The sequence below is a fragment of the Suillus discolor genome (assembly GCF_016758755.1).
Source record: "Suillus discolor strain FC423 chromosome Unknown F5147scaffold_2, whole genome shotgun sequence".
Taxonomy (NCBI): Eukaryota; Fungi; Basidiomycota; class Agaricomycetes; order Boletales; family Suillaceae; genus Suillus; species Suillus discolor.
The window spans coordinates 318,397-340,656 of NW_024541249.1; the positions used below are offsets into that span (position 1 = coordinate 318,397).

Below are 22,260 nucleotides of genomic sequence, written 5' to 3' on the forward strand. Positions count from 1 at the left end.
TGATCGATTAGAATATCGAGTATTATTAGCCACCTCATCAACAGTAAAGACTCACGTCCAACATCAAGTTTGGGATCCCGGCGGTGACAACAGGCGTGGGGGAACGAGCTAACGAAAGAAGGTCGCGCCCATCGAAGCGGTTTGGATATACACACATGACAATCATTCGAACGTTTTCGTGATAGAGATACAATTGGCTTGCGTCCACGAGAACCCACAACAATACCTGTACCACAGCAGTCTCTTTGATGGATCCTGGACGAGCTGGGAATCTGATCCGCTATTTACATAAGCGTCAGACGTCGACGCTCGGAGTGTGGAAGAGTTCTGAAAGGATCAAATGTGTGCACAGTTTCTGTCACACGATATGAGATGACAGTAGTGACTGCGGATCATTCTTTACCTGAGGGCTTTCCGCACGCTCTCCGTAGCAATGATGTGTGCAACCGTTACCATTGGCGCTGAGTCTGGGAGAGCTGGCAACGTCTTTCACACCAGCACCGATATCTATCTGCAACTCCGCGGTCACGTCAGCGTCGTTGAGTGTAAAAGATGGGTCCTGGCGATCTGACAGGAACAGTCCCCTTCTTGATTTGCCTAGACGTCGCATGCCGACGGCGAGTAATTTGTCGTTACTGAATTCTACGGTTGAGTAGCGCACGATGAGTACTAATTGTAAAATTTTGACAGGGGGTATAGAGGTCGTGGATAAGGTGGGACATTTTGAAGTGTCAAGTTCATTGCTTGGCACACTGATCCAAAAACGGATTGCACCATCAGGACGGCGGTGACCGGATGACTACCTGATACAACTTGGGCTCGACAACAATATTTGTTGAATGTGGTCACTTCTAACGAAATATCTTCTTCGCGTTCGCGGAAAGCTTCAAGATGAATATGAGTGAACCTTGCCTCACATCCGCTTCTACTGTATAACATCATCATTTGAGTTTGCATGGGAAGAAGATTCGTACCTTGAAGTCTAAGTACCGTCATAGTATTACATACCTTTAACTCAACTATGTACAAGCGCTGAAGGAAAGGAGATGTGTGACATGGCAATCCCATGTTCGCCACAATGGTTTGTTGCAAAGTGGCGGTGGTCGGGTCCTGGCGGAGTTCAAAACTTTACTGGAGCCTTAATTTGTCTTTCACGGTGTTTGATCCATCACTATCAGGTTGTACTGAGTACTACTTTGCGACTCGCCGAGCTTCACTCTACAGAACTCAATTTTCAAACTTTGTTACTTATAAGCGAACGAGCGTTTATAAGAAGTCGTGCGATGGGCCTTTAATAGCGTTTGATATCTCTTTATCTTATCTCGTACTAGTACTCACTCACGCATCATCAGATTTTCAAATATCCAGTTCAAAAACTCTCAGGTAAATCTTCGTTATCTTTGTATCATCTACCGTCACACACTTGGCATTCACTACCATCTCAGCAGAACGTGATAAATGCATCAGGAATATACAGCATGTCTGCCAATTGTTTTGACGTCTGGTGGGAGTACCTTCTTCAAACTTACACCGTCGCTTCCTAGCATTTGATTTTCCTCAGAACGGTTAGTATCACTTGCAAAATCTTGTCCTAAAAGTGCCATACCGCTCAAGCCCGGGCTGACTCCTCGTGCATGAATAAGTTATTGGCGTCCCTGCCAGTCTTGACATCAGGTTGCAGAACTAGAAGTTCAACCCTTGGTCCTTTACGTCGACCCATAACGAAGTTATTTTATCTCAGCGATTCTTGAGGCTACTGCCGCGAGACTTGCCATACGGCACGTACCGGTTTTGGAAACTTATGACCAGACTTATCAGAAGCCTACACTCATGTTTTGCAGGGCCACGAACGTCAACGGCATATGTGTTGTCCTATGTCGAATACGTCTCTGAATGGAAATGGGACCCTCCGAAAAAACGGCATTCATGTCAGTCGCCGCACGGTCTCAATTCACCAAGGAAGATCTCCGTCGGTAGCGCAGTATTCCCAGAGAACAGCATGGGGTCCTGGTTCGATGCTCTCACTCGAGCCTTTGACTCGCTTCCCTCACCCACCAATTGCTTCCACTGCTAACCGCACTGGTTTCAGTCAGGAACCTCCCTCATTTCCTGTAGAAGAACAGCCCTTTTGTTTAGCGATATCCCTCTGCTTTGCGGCAGATTCGTTCGACCGAGAGGGTACTCCTTCTCAAGTTTAAAGATATCGAGGACACTTAACCGAGGACTTCAACGTGTGCTTCGCATTATCTGGTGGGAGAACAAATAATATGAATATGTGTATGTGCTTCACTATGCTACTGCTTTCTAACTATTAGAACAAACTAGCTGTTTGCCCGAGTCATTCAGACGAACTTACATACGAGATCGTGACGTCTGATTTGGCGGCTGGCTAGCGCCCATACAGGCGCCCAGTATGGGTTTCTGTTACGTCGCGGTCATCCCAAGAAGCTGGTCAAATGAAAGAAATTGTCGTATAGGGTTTTTTCAGTTCCCTGCATCCATGTCACAATTCGTCTAAGGAAAGAAGCTGTCGGGAGTACTCGTCGCACGGGCGGCTTTTGTCGCTAAGCTTCAAGCTCACACTCACTCCACACGACTCACACCCTCCCCCTCATTTGTATTACCACATAGAGAAGACACGATCGACGGTGCTCAACTCAAATGCTATCGCCTTCCGTAAGGTCAGGTTGCTATGGACTACGCTGCATGCATATGGCAAGAGACAGTTTACTGGCGATGAGTCTAGCGATATTTCACTTTGCACGGACGTGTCACTCTCGGTCACCTGTTGGGACTGCTATATCATTTTGATAGGCGAAGGTATTCCAGAAAATGTGATTATTTGTGTCGCTCTCTAATGTAGTCGCAGGGTGCCTTGTTAAACCCAATATTTGCCTCCATCTTTACTGTAAAAACTGAACAGGACTGTCGAGTTCTCAGTGAAAATGGCTATCTTCGAGTTCTCTCCAATCATGAAACAACACGATCTTGACAGTGAGATTCTGAAGTTAGCATCAAACTCAAAAAGCATCTACTGGGCAATGGTACGTCGTTTTCACAGGAGAGCGCGTGAGATTCGAATCATTGACAATCTTGTAGGGGAAGGTTGGAACCACTTATCGGAGGATGGTCCCCCGTTCCTAGAAGACTGATTATCCCCGCAATATTGGAAATCTGTTGGATACATGGTATAATTTTAGGAACTCCGAGTCTTCTCGGTTAGATTTCTTCAATATCCTGAGGAGCTGAAATCCTCCACAAGCTGTGGGAGGTAACCAGATAACTTGGCAGGGGGGTACTCCGCGGGCGCGACATGGCACAGCAAAGTTACATCAGTATGTTGCCTTGTAGCGCACTGCAATGAATCTGATAAGACTTGAATAGAGATTGAGGTCACATGCGATAAAACACTGCATGCAGCCAATACCTTTGACAGTTCGTGGCACTAAACTCCTTCTGTCAAGCGATTATCTTTCGGCTGGCTCACGATGAGTGCGGGGAAATCTTCAACTTTCTCGCGATAACAAGTACAGAATGATGCAATGAAACCTTGAAATGTTGACTAGAACGCTCTTGGGAGCAATCCCCGTCTTTCACCCGACTATCCTGATATTTTTAAGACACAACGAACAGACCATTGTACCTAATATACCCGAACAATCCAACGTTTGCCCACACTAGATGCAAGCGCCCTATTCCCTATGCAGGCATCGGCATCTTGATTAATGCGGCGAGCCCGGCCGAACATGTACCCCACCTCCGCCTCGTGGGAATTCTGCGCCCCACCACCGACTCGGTTCGAGTCCAAGCGAGTGCACCCCCTTTTCCGTTCCATCGACCGTTTCCTGTGATCATTCATGGGTATTTCAACCGAATATTCTCTCAGTATTAACCATTGAATGATCTTTCCATATATTTTTCAGCTTCAGAAGAACAAATCGTTCTAGACGACGCGCACGTCCCTGGCGAGGACGCGAAAGATGCATTCGATGGAAAAGTAGCCGAATCGATCAAAGAGTCGATCAAGAAGTCACGGCGCTCTTGGAAAATTCACCATGAGTCTTCAATGTGGGCCAGAGCAGCGGGTCTGAGCGACGATGAACTCACGAGCTTCTCTCGAGATGATCTCGTACAAATCCGAAACGGACAGGCGAGCTACGGACACGTTATCTTTGGGAAGTTGAGGCTTCCTGCTGTTAATGATAAGCTCGGTGAGGGATATATTCACGTCAGGTGCGGGTTCTTCCATTCGAATTTCTACTGCGAGGTCTTGGGGTTTTTTTTTTTTACGGTTGTTGTGAATATTGACTTATGAGTTGCTGTGGTCCAGGATCCACCACGAGGTGAGCATTTCATTCCGTCCGTGGTGATTTATTACTTCTCTCATGTTAATCGTCAGGGAGTTTCCGGATGGAAACTACATGCTATCCATCACCTCACAGCATCCTTTGACGAGGATGGTCATCCTCACTCTTGGCGTGCCATACATCCTGATAGCTACCCTTTGGAGTTCTTTGAGTATCACTCCGAGCTTCACGAGGCCCCACAACGTTCCTCTCATCGGTGAATTTCGGAGTTATCAGGGAAAGAAAGAAGGGTGTGATGGTTATTTTGTACGATATGTCGTTGTAACGTCCGCGGAGCGTGTTTTGTACTAATCTCTCCCTGCAATAGTTACGTGTGATTGATTTGATTGCTCGTCGCCCTCAGAGGGCGTTCACCCGCGAGTAAGTTGTCCCTGCTGTCTTATCGCCGAATGGGTAAAGTAGCTACTATAGACGGTCTCCGTCACATTAATATCTGCCTGGTACATGAAGCAAGATGACGAGACATGTCCAACCTAAGGTTAATGACTCTAGAAAATGGAGTCTAATGAAAAAAATTGGACTGGTCCCGCAGCGTCTACTCGCGCCTGTTGATGCTCAAAGCAAGTCTATAGGGTATGGTTATATACTAGTACACAAGACAGGAGGACCCAAAGTGTTCATGGTGAAGCAGATGCCGCTGCACTCCCAAAACAACAAGACATAAGCACATACTCGGACAGGCAACAAATAAACTATATGTACAGAAGGAATATGAACAAGACAGAAAAATAGAGACGCATAGGCATAATTGATCAAACTGGTTAGCACAGCAAACACGTAGGTGTCCATGGGCGATAGTAGTCAAAAAGCATATACCGATGGCCAGGATTCGTTGTGCGATACTGAAAGACCCGCTGCAAAATATGACTGATCCTCATCGTGACTCCGACACACATCGTTCGGCATCGAGTAGATGAACGGAATCGGTACCGGCTGCAACATCTTGTCGTTCTGCACGCTCGAAAAAGCGGCGAACTGACAGGATGGCGGCGGCGGCGTTGACATGTCCATGAAACTTGACATCTGAATAGTGCGATCCCCAAGCGATGAGTCTGTGGGCGTAGGCGAGTAGCTGAGACCAGGCGTCGGTGGACTGATCTCGGAGTCGTTCGGACTGTTATCCATTCCCAGACTCGATTCGGTTGGCATCCACCGCGAAGTCTCAACGGCAGACGAAATCGTCGCCGAACATGAGTCCTCGCGATAGGTGTGTGCGGGTAGCGTGGCGTGCCGCCTGAGACCCACACGAGGCCTTGCCACCAGAGGTGAGCCCACTGATATCGGTGATGATACAACGGGGCTAGTCTCCATAACCGACTGCGTTCTCGGACTGCTCCTGAGCAAAATGTTGCTTTCACTTTTGCACTTTGTGAGAGCGCGTCCAGTAGCAACCGGCGCTGTAGGCAGCTTGCCAACCCAGAGGCGCCACTCAAGCGCCTCACCCAGAGCACGTTCGCAACGGCCAATCTCCCGTGGCGGAAGGCCCGAAAGTTTAGCCCATGCACGATTCGAGTAACAACGATCTTGCATGAATTTCGATGCAAGAATGAGTGACGCGAGGAAAGTGCGGCGAGGACACAGAAGCGGCGAGGGAAGTGGAGGAAGCGGCGTTAAACAGCCACTACTCTGCTTAGGCTTGTGAGAAGACACCTTTTCTGCGTCGAATACCGGCTCTGCAAATACAGACTCGAGTGTAACAGGATTGATGCGAATAGTATCTAGCAAGCCATTGCCTGCCGATGTTTCCGAAGAAGAACTAGGACCATCAAGGCCAGCGCCAAATGCGCTGAACTCGCTTTGGACGATGCGTTCAATCGATTCCTTTTCGCAAGTGGACCCAGGGTAACCCTTCTCCTGCGAGACCAGCTCTGGGACCTTGGCGCGGATAGCTTCCAAGTAACAAAGGGCTGTCTGTAGAACGGTGCCTGACGTGCGAGAACGACGAAGAACCTCATGAACAAACCCTTTCATGGGCGCAATGTCACAACGCAGTGCCTGATCTCTCGAATCGGGCGTCAGGGGTGTCTCGGGGGATTGCAGGGAGTACGGATTTGGGATACATGGGGCGGGCGTGGGAGAAGACTGTGTCGTTGGAGATATGGGAGAGGGGAGCTGAGTATTACGTCCGTGGAGCGGAATACTGGGGATGGATGCAAGAACGGAGTCGGTAGAAGCGGTAGGCACAGTCGGACGAGACGATGTCAAAAAGACAAAAGGTATATCCTGAGGGTTCCATATTTCGCATATTGATCCTACAGCTTGATCTAATGGCGGATACAGATCCCGAATTTGAGATTGGAGGCCAAAAATGGCTAGTGAAGGTTGAACTTACCAACTAAACCAGTGACATATTTCGATTTCTGGGAGTCGCGGAGCTGATATTCTCGGGGATGAAATTGAGGATTTCGCTGTCGTTCTTGTTCATAGACTGATGCTGATAGAGGTGAAGGTGTGATGGATGATACAGATGAGGCGGGAGTGACGAGATATGAAGGAGATTGGCGTGAGGAAAGTGATGAAAGGGTGGCATAGTAGGGTTGCCAACGAACCCGAGTGTGCGAATGTGATGTTGTTGTTGGTGGCCCCCGATGGGCCAGAGAGTGAGCAGCGGCACGAGCCATAGAGATGAGCAGATTGAGAAAAATAAGGCGTGGAGAGACGAGAGAGTAAATATTAAGACGAGATAGACGAGCTTGAGCGGATTATCTAGAAAGACTTGACTGCAGCATTAATGGAGTTTACTTTGGTTACTTTGGAGCTGAACGTAAATTTGGAGGCTGGCTTGTAGACGGGTGTGGAGATTGAGTGAAAGAAACGGGGAATTACTGGGGAGCACATCGTGACTCCTTTGAGGAGGACTATCTAAAGTCTGAGACTTTAGACTATCCTAATAGTTATATAGCCTTGTCGAAAAGGCTATAATAACACAGAAATATACTGAGTGGGGAGGATCTGGAAGCAAGGATAGCAGATAAAGCCTAACTAAAGGACTTGTAGGGCAGGCGGTACCTTCAGGTTCACTGGCAGGCAGGGCGTTATATAAACTGAAGGAGTCACTGGGTACTCGAGGACCCTGATCACCTAAAATCCGGGGTCCGACTTGACTCATACTAACTATACCCACAGTGACCCACTCACAAACATATCAAATTAACTTGCTGTTCTCCCAACCTGTAGCCTTGCAATACGTCCTAGAAGATCATCAAGAGCTTTAGACTAGCTGTACGCACATCAATGGCTTCCTTGTACTACCTGTACTATTCCCACGGTCCTCAGGGCCCGCCTTCGGAAATCGGGATTGCGCCTTCCCGCGCACCGGTGGCAGTGTTACTTTCTGCTACTGCGCACAGGCAGTACATAGCTCCTTGGGCGTAAGTGAAATTCATGCGCTGCCTTGTAAATTTTATTGTTCTTGCTCTATCTGCCTTGTCCCTCCCACCCCACTCGTTTTGTTATGCCACGTCAAAGAATTCACACTCAACTGATGTATCACAGGGTTATTCTTAATAAGGGTGAAACACCTATTCGTCTCCTCTATCGGATCTCCAGTAGCCTGTCCCCTATGTGTCTTTTTGTCCATTCTTAATTCTAATTTCTGGCCTAGTGACTCTCCTTGACTCTGAGACCACGCAATTATGACGCCTGCCAGCCTGATCACCTGTGACGTCCGATCGGGGATATCCTCCGAGGAGCCCGTCCGAGTCACTTCCCCCCGTGTTCCTCTTTCCGTGAATGTCCATTTGCCGTCCGGAAGTCTCAGTAGATCTCGACGTAATCCTTCATCCGTCCCCCATGTGTTTTTTGACTCAGCTAGCGTATCATGAGCGTTTAAATTGGTACATACATGTCCTAGTAGTACTAGTATTGTGGTTTGCACGTGGAGGGGGCGTGCCAATAATCATAAACCTTGTTTCCGACCATATCGTAGTCGACTTCTTGTCCCGCGACCATCGCAGTGCAGTGCTGGGGATTCAAGTACTATCTCAGTTGACTTGGATAGCTGTATGTATACGTGATACGACCTTCTACAGCTAGACAATTCCTATCGTTGTGCATTGATCAACAGGTACTACATATCCTATTAATATGTAAAACATTACCTCAGAGGCAACTCGTTGACACCTCACGACATCATATTCACACCTCACCGGCCACCAACGGAGAGCGCAGCTTCCCATCTTCACGGAAAAAAACATCCATAATGGCCGACCAGTGAACGTCGGACTAACGGCTTACGTCGAAATTCACAATTTCAAACGTGTGGCACGTCCTTGTGGCTCCATAGAATTGCCCTCTGGACAGAGATCGGAACCGAAAAAAATTTGCCTCCTTGAACAGTGGATGATCCGGAATTCGGAGCTTGCACGGAAGGCTCGTTGTTTACCCAACGAATTCGAACCTGAAAATTTTGATGTTCCGGGGCCTGGTTCTTCTTGACGTTGACCTACTATGCCTGTCGAATTGTAACACGTATGTAGGATACTCGTACGACAAACATCTCCACAACTTTCTGGCGCCATATCTTGATTTTCAAACGTTGGCGCTCGGCAACTGCCATTGTTCAGTAAAGGTGTTTGCCTTGGTTGGTGTGCATTCTTGGCGCTGACCATTTAAATGCGTCTCAGCTATGGTGTTGCGTTTGAATTTTCGTCAAGCCTCTGCGCCCGAGGTTAAAAGTTGCCTGGAATGGTAGCTGCTCCAAACAACTTGTCAGGATCTTTCCGAGGTGCCGAGCAGCACGTGAAACCGGAGCGGAGCGCATGGAGCATTTGCACCACCTGTGGTAAAAATGTGGTGCGCTGGAAGATTGTGACTCACACTTCAAACATCCGAACAGAAAATAACCCAACCCGGGAGCCGTTCGGGCTCAGGAGGCTGTGGAATAACTTGAACTGGCCTGCCATACATGGTCATCACCTGTGCCTAAACCTATGCAGGTACCCGGTACCGCGTGAGCCCGCATGAAAGACAGTCCACCAGGAACTCTCAGCCTGAGAGTTAAGGTGCATGGACATGGGTGTACGCCGTACGGATCCGCTCAAAGTTGTAATCTCTCAGGCACATTAGGAGAAGAAGATCGCAGAAGAATGTAAAAACGGTGACAGAAAACTGTTTTATGCAGCATGCAGATAGGAAATAGGGTGTATGCGCCCGATGCAACCTAGGTCCCAGGACGAGTCAGACTGGCTCGGATCCGACGCGTGTGATGGCAGTGACTGAGTGGTTGTAGATACGTAGAAGGCTTACCATATATAGGCACCCGAACAAACAACTGCGACGGGTTGGCAAGAAGGAACAGGTGAGAACGTGGCGCAAGAAAACGCTCGACTCGATACGTACTATGCCGAAACCCGTATCTAAGAAGCATTCAGATAAGTAACTTGAGAGAGCGATTCGCCGTGATGTACATGATACGTATCGTGACGACTAGCAAAATCCCTCTCGTCAGTTGTCTTTGGTGACCGTTTGGTAAGCTACAATCGAATAACCGCTACACGCGACCACCCTTACCTGACGGTCCGAAGGCCTGACCTACTGAATATCACAACAAAAACAAAGTAACAAAGTCATAGGTGTCTACATACTCGCCAGTGAAGCGGCACCATGTTCCGGCTCGGCCGCAGCTTCGACTTGTCTTGCATGGGCCCCCTTGCCGTCTCCATTGCATAATTTAACATAATGGATGGTCTAATTTGTATCCAGGCAGAGCGCATTGTCATCATATCCGAGTCAATGTTTCCAATTCATTGTCTCAGAGCCACTTTCAAGTCTCCCGAGATAGTGTGGGCTGGAGACCTGTGGTACCGGCCGGTCTCAGACTTGAAGCTTGAAATGTGAGTTCTTGTTGGAACCGGGAGGATTCATGTCAGGCTGACACGGATACAGCTGTAGTGGGGTGGATGCAGACATTGTAGAGCCGTCAATTTTCACTCCGGACGACGATGACGATGACGGCCACCCCCGCTCACATGTGGACCTGCGCTTGAAGCACGCTAACATTTTGCTTGAATGCTACGTGACCCAATGGTCCCAACAACGCAGTCGCTATTTTGCCCTGAAGTTGGTCCAACTGTTCTTTATCTTCGCTCATCTTTTGAGCTCTACCCCTCTCTCTGCTTATCGTCCAACCAGTCCGCTCGTTTGTCATTATCTACTGGCTGCGATGAAGCTTACCGTATCGTTTCTTGCTGTGTTCACTATTGTCGCCGTTCAAGTTGTCGTCCAAGCAGGCCACAGCTTTGTAAAGCTTCCTGCGCAGCGGGCTGCGCCGTGGAGATATGCCGCTATTTCCGCTCGAAATGAGGGTGGCGATAGCACACCCAAACTGCTGCGGAGGAATTGTAAGGGGAGACCGGTTAGTGGTGTTTCAAATTCGAATGATGGCCGCGAAGAAGCTTATTGTGGTTTCTATGCTCTTGTGTAACTGTGCACTGGTGACTGTAGATTAGCTCGGGAAGTCCTGCACCATCGCCTTCTGTATCATTTGCAGGTTCACCCTTAGCTTCGGCTTCTGAATTAACTATAGTATTGACCAGCACATCAACCCTGACTGTGCCTGCAACATTGTCACTGGCTTCAGCGTCAACTCCAGGATCAACTACGGCTCTGCCTGCAGCATCGTCACCAGCTTCAGCTTCGAGCACAGCATCAACTACATCGACCAAGGCTCTGCCTTCCGCGTCGTCACTAACATCAGCACCAACACCTCCTGCAACTTCATCAGCCCCTCAGCCCTCGACATCAGACAATGGACCCACTAACAACTCTGGAGGTGGGCCAATTGATGGACTCGTCAACGTCATCTCTTCCAAAAGTTGTGGATCTAGCGGTGCAACCGGTACGACTTTCCCGTATTGTAAGCGAAGGGAGTATACTTGCTGATGCACTTTACCAGAGGAAGTCACTGCATTGAGTGGTCCCAATGGCCATATAAATTTTCTGACCTGCGGCATCAACGGGACCGGATGGAACCCACCCTTGATCAATATTAAGGGTATCGTCACTGTTGACCTGTCGGCGGTCGCGTACCAAAATGATTCGGCATTCGCAAACTGCCAGGACTTTGTCGCGACATTTGAGCATTATGGTAGCCAGTATGGAAGTCGGTGCCATTTTCCAAGTCTTGCTACTTTTCCATCTGACGTTGCGTGACAGTCCCTGCTATTCTCCTTGCGTCTTTTGCCATGCAGGAGAGTTCATGTATACCGAGCACCGTTGGTGGAGCTGGTGAGCAAGGTTTGATGCAGCTCACCAGCGACAAATGCGTTGGTGCTCCCAATGGTGATTGTATGGACGTTGTAAGCCATGCCGTCATCGTGTCAGACATGTCATCTTGATCACATCCATATTTCTCCCCAGGATTTCAATATCGGTGCTGGCGCCATGTTCTTCTCGCAACTGCTTGACGAAAATGATGGCAACCTTCTCTCCTCCATTGGTCATTACAACGGCTGGTTCCAGGGAATGACTTATGTATTTATTTTGTTGCCATAACTTTAGAGATACCGGTGCTGACTGTATGCGTACAGGCGAATGCAACTGCTGCCGCCCATGGTGGCAACTGCAGGGAGCAAAACAACCTCGACTAGTAAGCCTTTATTAATCTCCGTGTTGTGTGATTTAATTTTATATATTGAAATAGCTTGCACCAGTTCTTGAACGGTTGGTGCCAGAACATCAACACCTATGAGCACAACCCTCCTCTTGGCGAGTATTTCAACCTGAATGTCTGTAACTAAGCAACGTTCCATGGGGACTATTTTTGCTTTCGCTGGGACATTATCATGGACACCATTTATTAACATCAAGCAAGAGTTTAAATCTTATACCACTTATTACCGCATACACCCATACCCGCTTTATGGTGGCGTTGTCACCCCTTCCCCGTGATCTCACTTATTTTTTCTGGTTAATGCGAAGCTTTTTTTTCGCGAATCTCTAGCCCAAGCTCAAGATTCCGATAAATAGTTAATGTAAAGCCACCGATGCGAATTTCCTTTCTCAGAAAATTTCAGGTCGGGGGTGATTAATGAACTGGCCAGTACTTGCAGATCGCGACGTACGCTTCTTAACTAGTGAGCGTCTTTCATAACATGGGTGATTCATCGTCAACATCGTCTTCTGCGCCTGCATCGACTGTGCTATCTTCTCTTCCCTCCCCAGAAATTCAAACTTTGAGTCTAGGAGATGTAACCGACGAGGATCGGGCGAAGGCCGCTAAGATCAAGACAGAGGCAAATCAAGCGTTCGCAAGTGCGTGTTGAACATTGGCATTGCATTCGTGATGCTTAAGTTGTCGCGATCTGCTCAACAGGTCATAATTTCGTGGAGGCCGTTAGACTCTACACCCAAGCCATAGAACTAAACCCGTTAGATGCGACGTATTGGTGCAATCGCGCTGCAGCTCGGACAAAACTAGAAGAATATGGGTTCGCGCTCTTGGATGCTTGTAAGTCGCTGGATATGTCAGTCTAGGTGTTTTAGCATCTCACGCGACTGCAGCAAAAGCCATCGAAGTCGATCCCAAGTATGCCAAAGCCTTTTATCGGTATGTGATAGGTTGCGGGTGCAAATATCCGAAGTTAAGCGCTCGTATCAGCCGCGCGACGTGCTATCTACAGATTGTGAAACCTCAACTAGCGGTGGCGGACTTCAAGAGAGTCGTCGCGCTAGAGCCTAGAAACACGGTCGTCCAGTCACAGCTCACAGCTACTCAAAAGCTCGTGCGCAGAATAGAATTTGAGAAGGTGTGTTTGACGCTTCATGTTAATCTTGTCGCTGATCTTCCGGGTAGGCGATTGAGGTAGAAGGGGAGAAAGATCCAGTAGAAAGATGTCACGAAATCATTGCGGAAGGTCAGCTGTTCGATTCTCCGTGAATTCTGCGTTTTCATTATTTTCAGGCGGCTGTGAGGTCGAAAAAGCCTATGCTGGTCCACAATTGAGTACTGGGGCTGACGGGAAATATGTGATGACGGAGGAGTTCATCAAAGGAATGATCGAGTGGTTCAAGGCAGGCAAAAATCTTCCAAGGCGATACGCGTGGGAGGTTATTCTTGGAGCATACTCGCATTTTGTGAAAGAGGAAAGTCTGGTCGACTTGGAGCTACAAGAAGGCGTAACATGCGACGTCATTGGAGATGTTCACGGTCAGTCTAAGCGCTGTAGCGCCTGATATAGAGTTGTGCTTACTGTGACTATTCTAGGCCAATTCTACGATTTATTGAAACTATACTCGTTGACGGGTACTCCCACCGAGAATCATTGTCTTCTCATGAATGGCGATCTTGTTGATCGGGGATCGTGGTCCGTTGAGGTTATTCTTACTGCTTTTGCGTACAAATGTGAGTATGTGAACTATACGAAGGGCCTTGATACTGAAATTATGTATAAGGGTTATACCCCACACGCATGTTCATCAATAGAGGTAATCACGAAGCAAAAGACATGAACCGAACATATGGCTTTGAAGGCGAAGCAAAGCATAAACACGGAGAACAAACATATAAAGTCCATTCCCTTCGTTCTCCTTCTGTTTAAAGCACTCACAGCTTCTTCAACAGTTGTTCGCTCACGTTTTCACCACTTGTAAGTATTTATAGATCTGCTAAGTTCAGTCGATTGACCGTTGGCTCTGCAGTACCATTGGCAACACTTGTGAGCGCCACCAAAGCACCCACCAAAACAAGCACTACAACGATACTATCACCAAAAGGGCTCAAGAGATACTTTGTCGTGCATGGCGGGCTGTTCAGTAAAGATGGTGTTACCCTAGATGAAGTTCGCAAAATTCCTCGAATTGGACGGCAGCCAGGTCAAGACGGTTTAATGTGTGCGTACCCTCCCACTCTTCCAACTGTTACAACTGACACGCTTCCAGCTGATGTGTGCATTTATGCTGTACTCATGCTTACAGGCACTTATTTCCATTTCAGCTTCTCTGGACTGATCCTCAAACACTTCCTGGTCGCGGCCCAAGCAAACGTGTATGTGTCGGTTAGCTGCCCAATAGCTGTGAGGCTCATAACTTCCCTTCCAGGGTGTCGGCATTGCTTTCGGTCCTGACATCACGAAGAAGTGGTGTTCATTGAATGGCATTACTTCTATCATTCGGAGCCACGAAGTTCGCCAGGGTAAGTGTTCTTCGTCACTTTACTAAGGAACATGACTCCAATTTGGGTTTGCAGATGGGTACGCCGTAGAACATGATGGCCTCTGCACAACCGTCTTTTCAGCCCCAAATTATGTGGATCAAGTGGGTAATAAGGGAGCGTTTGTATGTCCATACACTGTTCATCCAAGGCTTCAAATACTCACATCTTGCTAGATACGAATAGATGCAGAAGGAGACCAAAAGTACTTCCAATTCGAAGCGACACCTCATCCGCCAATGAAGCCGATGGCATATGCGCAAGGAGGTCTGGCGAGCTTGATGATGTAGATTTTCATGGCGAATCTTACAGGGATTTATGGACATGGACTAGAACGATGTAATGGATGCGGGCGCGTGGGAATCTTACTTGTAGTTACCAGTCGCCTTTTTGGAGCTTCAAACTAGTAGTGCTTAACATACTCTTTCACTTGACTTTGAGATTTCTGAAGTGCAATGGACAAGACGAAATCAAGATTGGCTGCCTTCTTCGATGACGACGAAGAGTCTTCGTTCCCAGTGCGACGAATAGACATTATTTATGTCCTTGAAACACTTACCAATCGCTTCGTACATTAGCAAAAGACTCTCGATGACACGAAGTTGTCGCAGTACGCGCAAGGCACTGTTCGCAAGTCCCGTCGAGAAAAGGAGAAGGAAGCTGCGGAGGCCAAAAAACGAGAGGAGGAAGAGAGTGCTGCCAAGGCATATGCTGATTTCATTGACGCGTTTGAAGGGGAAAGTGCGGACAAGCGGAAGACTGGTTCAGGATTTGTTCGCGCATCCGATGGCACGAAAGTGTCTTATCAACCACCAGTCAAGGGTGTCGCGGAATCCTCGTCGCGCAGCAGGCCAGTTCGATCTAATGAAGATGAAGTATGTGAACTGCTTCATGCGAGCAACATCTACTTGTGCTTATATTCTTGACCAGTCTACCGCACCAGGTGGTGCACCGAAGCCGAAAGGCAAACGAGCCATGGATTCATTTCTCGAAGAGATCAAGAGGTACTCTAGTTCTTACTGTCATGTGCATTACTTCACCATCCCTTCAGAGAACAGGCAATGCGAGAGGCTAGGTATTCCCGTTCCTCCCATGGGCGGTCAGTGACTGCATTAGCAGGTGCGTTTTCATTTGCTTTTATTGCCTTTAAGCTCAAATGTATTGCATTGCAGCATATGAAGGGCAGAGTGGCAGCAAGGACCGCGGTGATCCTGAGGTGAGCGCGAACACCTTTTCGTTTGTTCGTCTTCCGATTTCTTTCGCAGACTTCCAATCTTTTTGTGGCCAATTTACCCTCCAATGTCACCGAGCAATCTCTTGGCACCTTTTTTGCGCGTCACGGTCCTGTTGGCTCCGTAAAAATTATGTGGCCACGAGGAGATATTGTTGCTGGTCCGGGTGGTGACATGACTGCTTCGCGCCGCAATAGAAATTCCGGATTGAGTGGGTTCGTATCCTTCATGAAGCGTAAAGATGCAGAAGCTGCTCTGAGGGAAGTTGACGGCCTTGATTGGGGAGGTTCGATTCTTCGTGTGGGATGGAGCAAAGCTGTGCCTATGGCTGCAAAAGCTCTCTACGGTAGAGGTCATAGCAATTGCCTTCAGCTTTTTTTTCACATACCTTACAGTACCGAGCAGGACATCAAGGTCGAGATCAAGATCGCGAGGACACGAACGTAGGGGCAGGAGTAAGTCACATTCGCCAAGGCGTCACTCCCGATCTCGCTCTACGGATCGCTATCGGTCCTCTAGACGTTCCCGCAGTCGTTCTTTGAGCGACAGTCGCTCACCTCGTCGGCGACGGCGCTCATACAGTCGTTCACGCTATGACAGCCGCAGTCCATGCAGACGGTCACCCAGCCTTTCGAGGAGGCACGAGTCTGAAGATGAGGCATCTGCCGTCACCGACACGTTCATTCGTGCTGTGGCTGCCGAGGTCAAAGGCCATGGATCTGAGTACGAGGAAAACCTTCGTGAATGGGAAAGGAACAATCCCAGGTACTCTTTCATGACGCAGCGCAAGGTATGTCAAGATATCTCCTTGGTGAGGGCGTTGACAGACTGCGAAAAGCACCGACGGCACGCATTCTATAAAGGTCTAGTTGAGCGAGACGATTTTACGGGTGCAGAATTTGACGACGAGGTGTGTGCGTTGCTTTCTCTCAGCGAACCATGCTAAACACGTGCCAGGGTTATAACTCAGCCTACTCTACTGATTCTGCGGAAGAGTCGGAGCAAGAACGAACTCGCAAGACTGTTCTAGGCAAGCTAGCTCGCAAACGATTCGAAGCAATGCTTCGTGGTGTCACTGGCAAGAGAGGCGAGCTCGCTCGTTGTATGACATTCAGCTTGGAGCACGCGGAAGCTGCTCGTGAGGTATAGTCACAATTTCCATCGGAAGAAGTGCTCTGTTCTAACTATGTTAGGTATCAGATATCATCATCTCTTCACTCTTGGTGGATGGTACACCTGTGCCACGCAAGATTGCTCGGTTGCATCTTATCTGTGACATTTTACACAACTCGGCAGCCCCAGTACCAAGCGCATGGAAGTTTCGGCAGGAATTCCAGTCTCGCTTGGGTATAGTGTTCGATCATTTCGCCGCCATTTATCATTCTTTTCCTGGTCGGATCACCGCGGAAACATTCAAGAAGCAGATCACAGCCGTAGTAGACATTTGGGAAGACTGGATAGTCTTTGCTCCAGACTTCACTGCAGAACTGCGTGCTAGGCTGGATGGCACCACGCAGGCTGATTTGAACAAGCCGAAGGCAGAAGACGATGCTAGCGTTGCTGCAGCCGAGGCGCAATCTTCGTATGTTTCCAAGTTCAAAGCGAAATCTTTCCAGCCTGCGCAGGAAATAACCGAGACAACCCCTGATGTCGCGGACGATACTAATGATCTCGATGGCGAACCGATCGAAGACATGGATGTAGATGGAGAGCCGTTGGATGTGGATGGTACACCTCTTGATGACGACGTTGACGGCGTTCCTCTTGATCACGGCGAGGACCCTGATGTCGACGGCGAGCCGATGGAAGACATTGATGGATCGCCCATTGATGCAGATGATGTCGATGACGTTGATGGTATCCCTCTTTGAGAGGTTTAATATTCCAATATCCGTCCCATTGTATTGCAGAGAATATCATAACAAGATAGTGTGTGGTTTGTCAATGGTTTAAACACAACAGCATGATGTACACCTAAAACCCAACATCAATGGACATGATTGACATCTCAGTGGCGTGGAGGACGCCCAGAAGATGTTTGCTTCAAGATAGCTTCTTTGGCAGCTTCGACAGCAGATTCAGACCCTACAGTACAATGTCAAACCAGTGATCTTGCATGGATAAACCCGACTTACCAATAATGATTATAGTACTGTTTTCCCTGCCAACTGTAATGTCAGCGCCTGTCTCATTTCGAAGGCGAGCGACGTTAGACCCCTTTGAGCCCACGATTCTCGGGAATGCAGAGCGATCAGGGAGAGTCAAAAAGCCCACACAGGTCATGGCAGCAGCCTGCGCAATAGCTTCCTGGATAAGGCTCTGGGCCCGCTCCAGACCAGCAGCATCGTTGCCCTTCAAAGTCCACTCCGAGTCACCTTCCTCAGCGTCCAAGTAGTTTTCGGCGACCTGCCAGTGGATTTCGATAGATGGCGCATCCTCAGAATCATCAATGCGGGCAGTCGTAGAGCCATTTTGAGGGGGAACAGCAGGGACTGCTGGCTTCTGAGGTTTGCCAGATTGCTCGACGGAAACCCCGAAGTTGCGCAAAGTACGGAAGAAGTGGCCCTGCTGTGAAATGGCGTGATGATACTTCAGTGGTACTGAGACAATCGCTGTCATGACCTCGGGAGCGGCAGGCTTCACGTTGGTCTGCGAGGAACATAAGAAGCAAAAAAATTATAAAAGAGGTGTTCTATACCTTGAGTTCTTCAAGCGCCGCCTCGCAGGCTTTGCGGGCACCAGAGACCTTGACGATATTGGCCGGATCGACGTCTGCCATCTCACTTGCATTTTCGGGGTCACCAAATTGATTGTATGAGCGTGACCCAGGGAACTGTACTTGAACTCCAGTGCGGTTCTGAAGATCATTCAAATGTTGGCCACCTCTGCCGATCAAGTTACGGTGCTGTGACGCAGGGACCTCCACAGCCAAAACAACACGGTCACGCAATGTGGCCACGATTTTCTCGAGTTCCTCTTTGACCTTGTTAACCAACTTGGGCTCTCCACGGAGGCGAACCTCATCAGAGGTTTCATCCTGGCGAGGGCTGGGAAGATGTTAGCAAACGCCAAGACACAAGTGGAACAAACATACAAACGGACAAGGCCAGCTTGGAGTTTAGTGTCAGACGGACCACCACACCTGCTGATGAGATCTTTCAAACCCTGCCCACCAGCACCTATGATGTTACGGTGGAACTTGCGCTCAATGACCAGGGATGTCGTGGTTTCCTCGCCCACTTGATCGGCTATAGCCAGGATGGCGGTCTTCGCAGCATTAATTGCGTCCTTTGTACCACGAACTGTAATTTGCGTGAGAGAACCGATCCCGTCGTTGGTTTTATCGACATCAATTTGAGCTCCGGTGACATCCTTGATCTCAAGGATGCTGGCACCACCTTTGCCAAGGATACGAGAGACTGAACGAGTGGGAACATCGAATGTGAGAACCTTGTTGTTTTCCTTCTCAAACTCCAGAGCGTCAAGCAATTCAGACTTTGCGCTAGCAACGCCCCTCTTGCCACCCTTAATGAGGACCTCATCAGGTTTGAGTTGCTCCCTGGTCTTGCCCTCCCCGTTCTCGCCGGATGAACGAGGGAATGTGATCTTGACACCATAATTTTCCTCCAGCCGAATAGCATACCTGCCACTCTGACCAATGAGCTGGGCGTGATACTGGTTGGGTATTTTTAAGACTTCAAAAGTCTCATCAGCCTGGGGGAGTGTCAGAAATGGGAATATCGAATGATGCCACGACTTACGAGCCTCTCAACTTGAGATAAAATCCGTTTTTTGGCTTCTTCTGCATTCTCCTTGCGACCTGTGATCTGTTTGCAAATACAGTGAGAAATAGGGAGAGGAAAGAAGGCAAGTGGAGCGACTACCTTGACCCTGGATTTCTGGTGAGTGGCCTTCTTCTTCTTGCCTGCCTCTTTTTCCTTTTCGTCTTCGTCCGAGAAATCAACCTTAACACCGAGAGAGTCGCGAAGTTTGTTGACGCCTGAACCCTGTGCGCCGACGACACGGCCAACATACTCCCGATCAATGTCGAATTCGATGGACTATGTGGAATGGATCAGCCAGAGCAATAACTACAACATCTAATACCCACATAACTGCTGACAATGGCATCATTCTTGGCATCCTCGACGACCTTGGAGATCTCGTTGACGGCACGATCGACGTCGACGCTGGCGCCTCGGACAAGGATGACATCCTCATCAGATGCGTCACCAACTTCTGCGCCAACCTTGATAGAGAGCGTTGTGTCTTCACCAATAATGCTGAAACACATTTGTAAATACAGTCACCCCATGTAAGGCGAACTCACGCATTCAAAGTGGTGCCTCCTTGACCGACGACGGCTTCGTGCCAACGCTTCTCGACCGAGATTTTCTGACTTTTCACATCGGCAAATTCCTTGGCCATCTTGAGGAGTTCTTCCACAACATAATCCAAATGCTTGCCTTTCTCCACGGGCGAGGGGGACGCCGAGGGAGAAACAGGATCGTAAACCAACAGGACCTCTGATTGCTCGCCGGACTCCGGAGGGAAGAAGACTTGGACATTGTGTGCCTCGTGGAATTGCTTCAATCTAGTCATATTGAATCAGCTTCGTACTTCAGCTATATCGCAAATTGAACGCACTTCTTGGCATTTTTACCCTGGATAACGCGGTGGATGAGCCAATCAATCGAAACTTCCCTCGTCGCACCGATGAGTTTCCCAATGAACTGAGAGATCTGTTTAATCACCGCGTCCACCGCGGATTTCTCGCCAGCAATGTCGATATTGAGAACTGATGCTTGGGCAATGGTGGCAGGAGACGGTGTAAAGATCGAGACATCAGGATGATCGTTAGCCAAGGTTGCCTCGTAGTCGACCCGTGTCATATACGTGAGAAGTTGCTTTGAAACCGCCACGGGACCAGGTAGAGGGAACTCGTGGATGAATTGCGAATTTGCCTTGACCATGACAGTACCCAGACCAGTGGGAAGATCAACTGCCGAACCCCACACCGTGACCTCGTCGCTAGGATCCTCCGGAGAAGCGACTTCAACCAAACATTTGGTCTGCGCCAAAATGTCATCGACCGCTTTACCAGTAAGAAGACGATGCTGGCGCTTGGGTAAAGAGATCTTCAGGTTGGTTATGCTTGTCTTGAATACTTCGATGGTAGCTTTGATGGTCTCGGCGACACGAACGACGCCCTCGCGATCTCCACTGACAGTGATCTCCCGCTCAGGTTTATTCAAAGCGAGATCGACATAATGACCTTGAGATTCCTCCATGAAGTGGTTGCGACAAGTAAGGATGAAAGGTAGAATGTGAGCCGGAATGTCTCGAACTTTTTGAGTACGTTGTGAAGGTCGAGAAGCGATGATCTCATTGAGCATTCCCTGAGCTTCCAAGGCAAGCGGTCGCGGGCCGATGATAGTGACGGGTACCATAACCTCCTCTTCCTCGTCGCCTGGGAGGGGGGTAGTAGTTCCGTTTGTTTCGCTTGCGTTTCCGTTGGGGGTACCGTCCTTGGGAGGAATGTCGACCTTGACACCTGTAGCGTCACGAACCTTCTTGAGAGTCGCGCCTATAATTATGAACAGTAAATACATGAAATGCTAACGAGTGTGAAGCCTTACCCTTGGGTCCGATTATAGCTGCAATAGTAGACGCGGGGGCATTCAAAATCAAAGTAACCTAATAAAGCGATTAGGATACAGGAAGAGGTAGCTCAAGATTTGTGTGATGTACCACAGGGCTCAAAGCAGCTAGCAAGTGACGCTTAGCCTTGTCGAGGTCCTTTTGAGTCTCACCCTTCATGTGAAAGGTAGTCTGCCGACTCTGATTTGTCGATGCCTCTATTCTAACCCTGTACTTTGCCATGACCTGCTTCATAGCTTCACCAACCGAAGTTTGTTTAACATCCTTGGCGGGAAGCTCGGCTTGAGTGACCGTGAAATAATCTGTGATGACTGGTGTGGATTTGACAGTAGCCTTGATGCGAGGGCCAGCATCAGAACCCCAGGCAGACTTTGCAGGTGCAGCAGCAGCAGGCGCGGAGGTGGCGAGAGTCGGGAAATCCGCTTGCGAGTCGGCATCAGTAGGGACCTGAACGACACGTTTGGGCTTGGATGTCGCCTCCCCAAGAGAGGGGAACGGGTCAGGAGCTCCTTCGAGTTCGTGTCTCTTCTAACATTACAAATAATATCCATCAGGCCAATACGTCGGTACACATGGATAAACTGACTGACCTGGAGTTCAGCTGCGGTGAGTTGCATGTTTCGAGGCTTACGGGTGTCCAAAGCACAGAACCTATGACGAGAAATACCTGCGTTGAACTAAACTCAACGCGTAAACAAAAATCCAAAAAATTAAGAGGGTAGGAAACAAGTAGGGAAATGTGTTGGTAAACCGGAAAACGACGGACAACGTGTCGAAGCCCGAATGGGTTTTCGCCTAATAGGAGGTTATATACGTGCGAAACATCACATCACTACTAATTTTGTTAAAC

General features: G+C 48.7%; 6 protein-coding genes across 6 annotated transcripts; 4 read left to right on the forward strand and 2 right to left on the reverse strand.

Annotated features, from left to right (window-relative positions):
- The first annotated feature begins 3,734 nt into the window (after positions 1-3,734).
- F5147DRAFT_117057 (uncharacterized protein) lies at positions 3,735-4,725 on the forward strand. Its single transcript, XM_041428098.1, has 5 exons — positions 3,735-3,861; positions 3,924-4,233; positions 4,331-4,343; positions 4,400-4,613; positions 4,675-4,725. The coding sequence occupies exons 1-4, from the start codon at positions 3,858-3,860 to the stop codon at positions 4,565-4,567; spliced, it is 495 nt and encodes a 164-aa protein (XP_041299403.1). The 5' UTR covers positions 3,735-3,857; the 3' UTR covers positions 4,568-4,613; positions 4,675-4,725.
- F5147DRAFT_117066 (uncharacterized protein) lies at positions 4,704-7,121 on the reverse strand. The gene is made up of 2 exons (XM_041428099.1): positions 6,700-7,121; positions 4,704-6,631 (listed from the first exon to the last, which is right to left on the reverse strand). Exons 1-2 carry the CDS (start codon positions 6,986-6,988, stop codon positions 5,169-5,171), a joined length of 1,752 nt encoding a protein of 583 aa, XP_041299404.1. The 5' UTR covers positions 6,989-7,121; the 3' UTR covers positions 4,704-5,168.
- Positions 7,122-11,108: 3,987 nt separating this feature from the next.
- F5147DRAFT_563808 (glycoside hydrolase family 23 protein) lies at positions 11,109-12,106 on the forward strand (the record flags this gene model as incomplete). Its single annotated transcript, XM_041430697.1, has 6 exons — positions 11,109-11,205; positions 11,263-11,469; positions 11,523-11,665; positions 11,727-11,840; positions 11,897-11,955; positions 12,010-12,106. Coding segments are annotated over 6 exons (717 nt in total), but the record flags the coding sequence as incomplete, so codon positions are not given.
- Positions 12,107-12,460: 354 nt separating this feature from the next.
- Positions 12,461-15,140, forward strand: F5147DRAFT_795461 (phosphoprotein phosphatase; the record flags this gene model as incomplete). Its single annotated transcript, XM_041443155.1, has 14 exons — positions 12,461-12,620; positions 12,682-12,816; positions 12,870-12,915; positions 12,967-13,114; positions 13,162-13,222; positions 13,270-13,515; positions 13,573-13,710; positions 13,761-13,876; positions 13,930-13,954; positions 14,007-14,202; positions 14,283-14,352; positions 14,406-14,499; positions 14,554-14,642; positions 14,694-15,140. 14 exons carry the CDS (start codon positions 12,461-12,463, stop codon positions 14,805-14,807), a joined length of 1,638 nt encoding a protein of 545 aa, XP_041299406.1. The 3' UTR covers positions 14,808-15,140.
- On the forward strand, positions 14,929-17,623 carry F5147DRAFT_664710 (uncharacterized protein; the record flags this gene model as incomplete). The annotated part of the gene is made up of 10 exons (XM_041435034.1): positions 14,929-15,035; positions 15,096-15,392; positions 15,448-15,521; positions 15,569-15,636; positions 15,690-15,733; positions 15,783-16,095; positions 16,145-16,539; positions 16,588-16,659; positions 16,707-16,892; positions 16,943-17,623. Exons 1-10 carry the CDS (start codon positions 14,973-14,975, stop codon positions 17,618-17,620), a joined length of 2,190 nt encoding a protein of 729 aa, XP_041299407.1. The 5' UTR covers positions 14,929-14,972.
- F5147DRAFT_664713 (uncharacterized protein) lies at positions 17,624-22,179 on the reverse strand. Its single transcript, XM_041435035.1, has 12 exons — positions 22,001-22,179; positions 21,501-21,938; positions 21,389-21,446; positions 20,397-21,336; positions 20,080-20,343; positions 19,861-20,032; positions 19,634-19,810; positions 19,511-19,576; positions 18,844-19,463; positions 18,448-18,796; positions 17,885-18,398; positions 17,624-17,834 (listed from the first exon to the last, which is right to left on the reverse strand). Exons 1-12 carry the CDS (start codon positions 22,025-22,027, stop codon positions 17,758-17,760), a joined length of 3,702 nt encoding a protein of 1,233 aa, XP_041299408.1. The 5' UTR covers positions 22,028-22,179; the 3' UTR covers positions 17,624-17,757.
- Positions 22,180-22,260: the final 81 nt, after the last annotated feature.

What these genes read in the sequence shown, in the direction of transcription:
- F5147DRAFT_117066 (XM_041428099.1), bottom strand. Translation starts at nt 6,988, where the DNA reads ATGGCTCGTGCCGCTGCTCACTCTCTGGCCCATCGGGGGCCACCAACA. An exon ending in ATATGTCACTGGTTTAGTTG is followed by an intron (nt 6,632 to 6,699) that starts GTAAGTTCAACC and finishes ATCCGCCATTAG; the next exon opens with ATCAAGCTGTAGGATCAATA.
- F5147DRAFT_664713 (XM_041435035.1), bottom strand. Translation starts at nt 22,027, where the DNA reads ATGCAACTCACCGCAGCTGAACTCCAG. An exon ending in CAGGGTAAAAATGCCAAGAA is followed by an intron (nt 20,344 to 20,396) that starts GTGCGTTCAATT and finishes CAATATGACTAG; the next exon opens with ATTGAAGCAATTCCACGAGG. An exon ending in CAAGCTGGCCTTGTCCGTTT is followed by an intron (nt 18,797 to 18,843) that starts GTATGTTTGTTC and finishes ACATCTTCCCAG; the next exon opens with CCCTCGCCAGGATGAAACCT.